Genomic DNA, 9,113 nt, shown 5'->3' on the forward strand with positions numbered 1-9,113 from the left:
CTGTCTGTAATATTAGTGCAATGCCATGTTGACTGTCTGTAATATTAGTGCAATGCCATGTTGACTGTAATATCAACATGTGCTAAGGAAAGAATGCCTTCTGTTCCATTCTAAATGTATTACAGGAGTTGACGTTAACAATATGAAATAATAAGCATCTATGGTGTACATTGTTGTGGGTTCATATTTAAGTCAGTTTAAGCTACAAAATCCTGCTGCTTTCCTCGTTGTCTACAAATAGACGCAGAGAGACAAGTGAGCCTTCTCAGGTTGGAGCCAAGTTGATTTATAGTTACATTATGACTGAATTACTTTTTTTGGCCAGCCTGCCTGGTATATTAGTTTTCAGATGTTAAGCACGATTCGTAAGCTAAGTCAGACTCTACCAGTGCCGTTTCCAGGCACAAATCAGCAGGGGGTCATACTCTTTTTTTCCCCAAAGGGTCACTTCATTTTTCAAACCCGGCCCCTACTGTATGTATAACAAATAGTCGCCTATTAATAAAGTGATGCTTGAAAAAGGCTACAAGTAGGCTACAATTATGCAGCAGCAGCACCAACAACAAACAAAGAAATACAAATATGTTGAACATTATAATGTCTTCTGCATGCATATATTACCTTGAATTTCTATTAACTATTCACTTAATTTGATTTTGAACATGTATGTATTTACAATAATCATGAAGAACTGGACTCTACAGTATATTCCATCTGTTGTCCTCAACGGATGATTTGAAAAGACAAAACCTTTTACGCTCATCTGCTGAAAAAAACTTAACTTTGAGGTGCTGGAGTCACAAAAGGATAATAAAGGGAAGCTCCACTCAAATCTGTGCACAATCATTTTATTCGCAAGCTTTCGGTCTACTGACCTTCAGGCAAAAGACAAAACTTTGAAACGGCATTGACTTATGATTCTGATGACTAAATATCACAGCCAAAGGTTTCCATGACTATTTAAAAGTTAAACCAGATAGTTTGAAACGCACATGTGCATGGTGTGTGCCTGCAGGTCCCTCACTTAGCTACCATGTCACCATGACCCCAATTGCTTTAGCACATACAGTAGGAGTAACAAGATGCATGTTATGCCATGCAAACCCTAAAAAAACCATGAGTTACTGCAACACAAAGTACCCTCCATTACTGTTATTTAGAGTTTTAGACAGTATAAACGTTGACACACTCCTTAAGTTGGTATTCTGTTTGGTATCTATTTCTGACAGATGATTTGTGTAAGGGGCGTGAGACCATCTCGTTCAGAATTGCCAGAAAATGCGAGGGATGGATATGAGGTCAGTGACAAGTTTCTGTTATACATTGTTGCTAATGGAGCAGCTCCTTATTTGGATAAAGGCTGCTCCCTGTATGACATACATGGGCAACTGCGGCGGCCCGGGGGCCACATGCGGCCACCACCTTCACTCAATGTGGCCCTCAGGTTAAGGAATAGCCTACTGAAGTATTGGTTTCAGCTGTTTACAATTCCAAACATGCAAACATGACCCACTTTAATTACTTAGTCTAAATTAGTAGCTTGCCGAGTAGTATTACAAATAATGTTATTGTCTTTTTTTTATGTCCAATATATTTGTATTTAGTTAAAATGACTGTTCAGGATCCCAATTAAAAATAGCAAAAACATATTCAGGATTTCAATTCAAATATAGTAAAAAATAGCTGTTCAAAACGCGCCGCGATGCAAAGCGGTTTGAACTTGTAGATCGGTTATTTTTGCATGAAATGAAATGTGGCCCCTCTGGAATGAGTATGGAAATATAATGGCCCCTCTCCATCGTCAAAGTTGCCCAATGTCATGACATACGGAGAGCAGCCTCCGACATCACATAACTTACAGCTTATTCCACCTCCAACTTATACAGTGGAGTCTTATCAGATACAAGATGCTCGTCTCTCTTTGGCTTCACTATAACTATAATAATACAAAATTTATATTCTCCCCAGAATACTTTATCCATTGCAAATTATTCCTGTATTGTTGACAAACAAGGTTATCAAGGTACTAGAAGGCTGGATAAGTACTTTCATCTGGAGTGGGAGGAAGCCTCGGCTGAAATTGGCCAACCACTTCAAATGGATAGCGCAGATGGTGGTCTAGATCTGCCCAATATAAGGCAGCAAGGCTGCATTACCAACTGGCCGCGCACCTCAGCTGTGCTTACGAATTGGCTTAAATCGGATCCTTCCTCGATTTGGCTTGATATTGAATCTTCACAGTCCAAATGCCCTCTTTGGCATTCATAAAGGACCTTAAGTCTATTAGGAAACTATAATAATCCACCTCTTTAATGTCTTCTTACTAATACTATGGCCAAATTAATCACAGCCAAACATGATGTAACAGATATCTGGATATCCCCCCCGGTACTCCGTGGTGTTGCTGCCCCCTACTGGTCTTGGGGCAGGTGTAGACAATAGACATACTGAAGATAAGAAACCCTTTATAGACATTAGAGCAGCTACTGTTTGGTCTTAGCTGTAAGTTGTGTTGGTTGTTTGGTTGTCATTATTAAGTTGTGTTGAGCTGTCGTAAGGCTTTGTCCTCACACGTTTTTCTGTCGTAGACAAGCTGTCACAGGCATCTAAACCTATGTATTCACTTCTAAATGTATTATATAAAACTTGTATTACACGTGAAAACAATATATTTTTTAAAGGCATGTCATATGAAATTGGTAGGATATGTCCAAGTGTACAAGCAATTAAAGTTGCGCAATTAAAATCAATGTTGCATGTGGGGAACGCATTGGTAACCCAGCCAGCCCACCACCACCAGTTTGCTTGATACTCCAATTTAGGCATTGGTCAAAATGCGATAAGCTGGTTTAAATGTTACTTGCTGGGTCGGACACTGTGGGCTGTATTTTGCATGTCTTAAGTACCAGGTCTAATTCCCTAACTTGAGTAAACTAAAGACCTGGAGGCGTGATCAATGCCATTTCCATTTGGCTATTCTGAGTGGCCAAAGAGCATTGATCACGCCTCCAGGTCTTTAGTTTACTCAAGTTAGGGAATAAGACCTGGTACTTAAGACACGCAAAATACAGCCCAGTGTGTCAAAATAGGCGACATTGTGTCTGATCCTGCAACTTTGGAAAAAGGTGTCCCACAGGGTTCGATATTAGGTCCCCTACTCTTTCTTCTGTATGTGAACAACATCGGTAGTCAATCAAAGCACTCTAGGTACCACATGTACCAATGAGCATCTCCACTCTCGATGGAACTCCCATTGAGTGGGTGGAACGCTACAAATACCTTTAGCCTTTTGGTTGGATAAACACAACTTCAAATTTCACATTGATTCCTTGTGCAAAAAGCTTAAATTCACACTCTGGGTTTCTTCTACAGATTGAAGGCTTGTTCAGCTCGTAAAAACCTGGTCATTGGTCTCTTTCTGTCCCAATTGGATTATTATTATGGTGATACCATTTATAGGTTTGCCTGCTCTTCAACCTTGACCAAATTGGATCCCTTGTACCATGCTGCATTGAGATTCATAACAAATTCACCTTTCGCTGCACGGTGTATGCTGCAGTCGGTTGGTTCTCATTGGCAGCTTGCAGGCTTCAACATTGGCATATTTTCATTTATAAAGACATTCTGGGTGACCTGCCGTCTTACAGGCTGCGGTGTGTAGGACCAGCATTCAAATCCGAGGGGGGTAAAAAATGTCTGGCCTTCTTTGGCCCTTGGTCGTGGAACGATCTACAGTCCAGACAAAAATTGGCTTTGAAAGTTCCCTTGAGAAGTTTCAAAAGGATCATCTTTGATGTACAATCCAACACCTGCACATGTTTGGATATGTACTAGCCTATATGTTCATGCCTATATATTTATTATGCTACTAAAAAGTAGGACAGGTGACTTGTGTGTTGTGTGCATAGGTACTTTAAGGTGTATTATGGATGTTGTATTTGCTGGTTCAAAATGTAACATTGACGATGTGGTATTGAAGTGTAATTTTTATTTCTGCCTCTTGGCCAGTTCCCACTTGTAAAAGAGACGCAGTCTCAATGTGATTTTACTGGTTAAATAAAGGTTAAATAAAAATAAAATAAAAAGTTGGTAGCATTAGGTCAGTCTTAGAGTGTCTGGTTGGTAGCAGTAGGTCAGTCCTTGAGTGTCTGGTTTGTAGCAGTAGGTCAGTAGAGTGTCTAGTTGGTAGCAGTAGGTCAGTCCTAGAGTGTCTGGTTGGTAGCAGTAGGTCAGTAGAGTGTCTAGTTGGTAGCAGTAGGTCAGTCCTAGAGTGTCTGGTTGGTAGCAGTAGGTCAGTCCTAGAGTGTCTGGTTGGTAGCAGTAGGTCAGTCCTAGAGTGTCTGGTTGGTAGCAGTAGGTCAGTAGAGTGTCTAGTTGGTAGCAGTAGGTCAGTCCTAGAGTGTCTGGTTGGTAGCAGTAGGTCAGTCCTAGAGTGTCTGGTTGGTAGCAGTAGGTCAGTCCTAGAGTGTCTAGTTGGTAGCAGTAGGTCAGTAGAGTGTCTGGTTGGTAGCAGTAGGTCAGTCCTAGAGTGTCTGGTTGGTAGCAGTAGGTCAGTAGAGTGTCTGGTTGGTAGCAGTAGGTCAGTCCTAGAGTGTCTGGTTGGTAGCAGTAGGTCAGTCCTAGAGTGTCTGGTTGGTAGCAGTAGGTCAGTAGAGTGTCTGGTTTGTAGCAGTAGGTCAGTCCTAGAGTGTCTGGTTGGTAGCATTAGGTCAGTCCTAGAGTGTCTGGTTTGTAGCATTAGGTCAGTCCTAGAGTGTCTGGTTGGTAGCAGTAGGTCAGTCCTAGAGTGTCTGGTTGGTAGCAGTAGGTCAGTAGAGTGTCTGGTTGGTAGCAGTAGGTCAGTCCTAGAGTGTCTGGTTGGTAGCAGTAGGTCAGGCAGCAGTGGAGCGGGCGGTCCATTTGTCTTTCCTCCAGGCTCGGTAGAGCTTAATGCTGAGACTAGGAAGGTCGTACAGCTCCTCCGTGTTGAAGCGTTTCTGGAAGCGCCCCACAAAGCTGTTCTCCTTGTCGAGGCGGAAGCGCATGGCCCACAGGATCTGCGTGTCGTCCTGGCACAGGTAGTCAAAGGTGTCCAACAGCTCGTCTAGGTACGCGTGTCCATAGACCACGTCGGCTGCCAGGATGTAGTCAAAACAATGGGTGGCACTTGGGAATCTCTGCTCCACTTGCTGGCCCCAGAAGAGCTCTGTGACCTGAATGAACATATAGGTTTGGTTTGTTTTAACCACTTTCAACCTGACATCTTTATTCTTTATTTGGGGCATGACCTAACAATGTTATAACGGCTACAATTCGAAACTGCATGGCCCCTGTAAAGTCTGAGTCCCCCCCACCCCCTTTACCCCGGGCCCTGTTATAACAATTATTATTATGTAAATAAATGTCCTCCCTTGAAGCGAGTATATGAAGATGAGGTAATATTTCTTACAGAGCAGCCATATATATATATATATATATATATATATATATGGTACTAAATAATTATCTCACACCATGTGAATTATTCACACCAGTAGAGCGTTAATCACATGATGGCATTGGCAACATCCCACGGTTCAGGGGATCAGCGGCGCATGCTGTTCTTTCCACAGTTTTCTGTCACTCCAGTACTGTTCTGTTTACACACACACACACACACGCACACGCACACACACACGCACACGCACACGCACGCACACACACACACACACACACACACACACACACACACACACACACACACACACACACACACACACACACACAGTTATTTATAGACCTACCAGTGGAATGTACTTGCATCGCTCTCTAGTGTTCCGCAGCACATTGTGCTGGAGGTTCCCCAACACCTCTGGTATGTCCGTGGAGGTTACCTTGGCCCCTGACAAGCAGTGGTACAGTTCAGAGTTAAAGGGATAGTTCTGAGGAGGTTACCTTGGCCCCTGACAAGCATGGTACAGTTCAGAGTTAAAGGGATAGTTCTGAGGAGGTTACCTTGGCCCCTGACAAGCAGTGGTACAGTTAAGAGTTAAAGGGATAGTTCTGAGGAGGTTACCTTGGCCCCTGACAAGCATGGTACAGTTCAGAGTTAAAGGGATAGTTCTGAGGAGGTTACCTTGGCCCCTGACAAGCAGTGGTACAGTTAAGAGTTAAAGGGATAGTTCTGAGGAGGTTACCTTGGCCCCTGACAAGCAGTGGTACAGTTAAGAGTTAAAGGGATAGTTCTGAGGAGGTTACCTTGGCCCCTGACAAGCAGTGGTACAGTTAAGAGTTAAAGGGATAGTTCTGAGGAGGTTACCTTGGCCCCTGACAAGCATGGTACAGTTCAGAGTTAAAGGGATAGTTCTGAGGAGGTTACCTTGGCCCCTGACAAGCAGTGGTACAGTTAAGAGTTAAAGGGATAGTTCTGAGGAGGTTACCTTGGCCCCTGACAAGCAATGGTACAGTTCAGAGTTAAAGGGATAGTTCTGAGAAGGTTACCTTGGCCCCTGACAAGCATGGTACAGTTCAGAGTTAAAGGGATAGTTCTGAGGAGGTTACCTTGGCCCCTGACAAGCAGTGGTACAGTTAAGAGTTAAAGGGATAGTTCTGAGGAGGTTACCTTGGCCCCTGACAAGCAGTGGTACAGTTAAGAGTTAACTTAAGCTGTATGGAAATACTGCCATTAATATAATGGTTGCAACTGTATTAATTGATTGCCCGAGTCCCGTGGTGGGAGTTCTGCTCTGGTTTTGGTCAACCGTACGCCGGACTCGGGCAATCAATTAATACAGTTGCAAGTATTTCATACAGTTTAAGTTAAAAATAATCTGAGAGAGAGACACTAAAAGAAAAAGCATTAGAATCAAACGACTTGCAATAAACAATTGCTTTTGTTACTATTGTCCACATACCTAGCAGACTGGACACTATGGTGACCAGCCCAGTTCCAGCTCCTAGCTCAATGACATTTCTGTCTGTCAGGTTGTACTTGTCACGGTTGGTATCAAGGAAATGACACAGCACCGAAGCCTGTTGTGGGATGTTAGAATTCAGTTCTGTCGTCATTCAAAGCAAATTAATGGCGTATAATAAATGAAAGATGACAATACTATGGTTATGTATGATGATGTATAGGAGGCCTTTTTTTTGTACCGAGGGCCAGAGCACACATCCATAGAGGTCGTTGGACTCTTTGATGCGGATCTGTAGGTTAGCGAAGGTGTAGCCTTCCCAGGCCTCATTGCCAATGAGAGTCGGGCGGTACTGTCGCGATGTGATATCCTTGACAAGGTCTGCATCCACTGCAACACCTGGAAGGTCTGCATCCACTGCAACACCTGGAAGGTCTGCATCCACTGCAACACCTGGAAGGTCTGCATCCACTGCAACACCTGGAAGGTCTGCATCCACTGCAACACCTGAAAATGGAGTAATGAATTATAGTTACGGCTACTTCACATACTTGAACATAATGTAAACTCTGAACAGCTGAGCTGGCATGACTTTGTCCTAAATCCACCTAAGAGGTAACCTTATGTTTACTTATAACCCCTCCCTCTCTCACGCTGTGAGAGAGGGGTTGAAAAGGTTCAGTCTTAACCCCTCTCTCACAGCGTGGAGATTAGAATTTTGATTAGAAAACACCACTTCAACCAAAAGGGGTTCCCGCCCAGAATGGGTTTAAACAAACCTCATTGACATGGACAGAGTTTAATGTTAGGTTTGTCTCATAATTACGTCATAAAAGTATATAGTGTATAGTGCCCCTCACTTCACACGGGTGTGATTTCTTGAGGGGTGATAGCCGCTAGCCCCTCCCATGCTCAGCTTTGTGTGTGTGTGTACCCGCCCCCATAGTGATGATTTGATTGGCTGAGGGCGCCAAAAGTGAGGACGCCAAAAGTGATTGGCCGGAATGTGATGATGTATAAGAGCGCCCCTCAGTGTTCACACGAGTGTGATTTATTTTATTCTGGACGGGAACCCGTTTGTGTTTTAACTAAGCATTATTTAGCTATTGAAAAATAGCAGATCTACAAGCTCATAGCGCGCCACCGAGTGGCGTGCTATGAGCTTGTAGATCTGCTATTTTTGAAAAACCCGTGAAAATGCGGCACAAATCTTTGAATAATATATTCTTTCAGAAGACTTTTTTTCTCCAGGCCTAAATGGGTTCTTTTATTCTTTTACACATAGGACATACATCATCAGCAGAGACATACTGTACAAGAAGGTAATGGGGACCACCCACCCACGAGGGGCCACGCAACGGTAAGTAGATTTAGGGGTGAAAATAAAGTTGAATGTTTAACCCATTCTGACCTGAGATCAGATTCATACGAGGTTTCCACTGGACACACACTGGTCTGATTAACCCATTCTGACCCGAGATCAGAAGATTCGTTCTTCGATCTTTCAAAAATAGCAGACCTACAAGCTCGTAGCGCGCCACTCAGTGGCGCGCTATGAGCTTGTAGATCTGCTATTTTTCAATAGCTAAAGCATAACACCAACCGTTCAGAATGGGTTAAAACAGAAGACACCACCATAAATTAAAGCAGTTTACTCTAATTTGAAAGTGTCCACACAGCAAAACTAAATGTTGCATTTGCCCCGTTATTATTATTATTATTACTACTACTACCCACTCCTAAGTGAAACACTCACTGTTTTCTCCGTTCCTCGAGTCCTCCATGGCCGACAGCAGCTGGGTATCCGTGTCTGCCAGTAAGGGTCCAAGAGCATTAACAACAGTATGAGTTACACAATATTTTTAGCATATTGCCGTTCCTGGTTCTGTAGTCCCAGAAAAAGGTCCTGGAAACCCGGTACAAATTGGAGAGTGGCTTGGTAAGAGGCCTCCCCTCCATCACACCTCCAAAACAAACAGTCACCTGTAGTTTTATCATACTCCACTTACCCCATACGGTAACATACAGTGTTTTTAATCTCTCTGTGTATCGCTCTCTCTCTCTCTCACTCTGAGCACGCAGCATGCGGAGCACGCATGCTGAGCAATGCGCCGACGGTCAGGCTGACAGACGACAGCAGCTGCACATTCTACACTACAGATTGACATGATGGAACAATAACTATTGCGTTAAATGTTGCTCATTCTGCATATCGTACAGAATTAGAAATCAAGACAGTTG

General features: G+C 43.4%; 1 protein-coding gene across 4 annotated transcripts; it reads right to left on the minus strand.

The window, feature by feature from the left end:
- Positions 1–4,648: 4,648 nt before the first annotated feature.
- On the minus strand, positions 4,649–8,987 carry mettl21e (methyltransferase like 21e). Of its 4 annotated transcripts, none has more exons than XM_080758947.1 (6): positions 8,882–8,987; positions 8,629–8,682; positions 7,114–7,379; positions 6,873–6,990; positions 5,763–5,860; positions 4,649–5,192 (listed from the first exon to the last, which is right to left on the minus strand). In XM_080758947.1, the coding sequence occupies exons 1-6, from the start codon at positions 8,955–8,957 to the stop codon at positions 4,872–4,874; spliced, it is 933 nt and encodes a 310-aa protein (XP_080615073.1). In that variant the 5' UTR covers positions 8,958–8,987; the 3' UTR covers positions 4,649–4,871. The 4 variants fall into 4 exon arrangements, with proteins under 4 accessions (XP_080615073.1, XP_080615075.1, XP_080615074.1 ...); XM_080758949.1 differs by having other exon boundaries at positions 4,654–5,192; positions 8,899–8,917; XM_080758948.1 differs by having other exon boundaries at positions 4,656–5,192; positions 7,114–7,298; positions 8,882–8,986.
- Positions 8,988–9,113: the final 126 nt, after the last annotated feature.

This window comes from Protomyctophum bolini (assembly GCF_963924005.1).
Source record: "Protomyctophum bolini genome assembly, chromosome: 1".
Classification (NCBI taxonomy): Eukaryota; Metazoa; Chordata; class Actinopteri; order Myctophiformes; family Myctophidae; genus Protomyctophum; species Protomyctophum bolini.

Excerpts from the sequence above, each read along its gene's own strand:
- mettl21e (XM_080758947.1), bottom strand. The coding sequence starts at position 8,957 with ATGCTGCGTGCTCAGAGTGAGAGAGAGAGAGAGCGATACACAGAGAGA. Across the intron at positions 8,683-8,881 it reads ACTGTATGTTACCGTATGGG|ACACGGATACCCAGCTGCTG; the intron begins GTAAGTGGAGTA and ends CCTTACTGGCAG. Across the intron at positions 5,861-6,872 it reads CATAGTGTCCAGTCTGCTAG|GGGCCAAGGTAACCTCCACG; the intron begins GTATGTGGACAA and ends ACTGCTTGTCAG.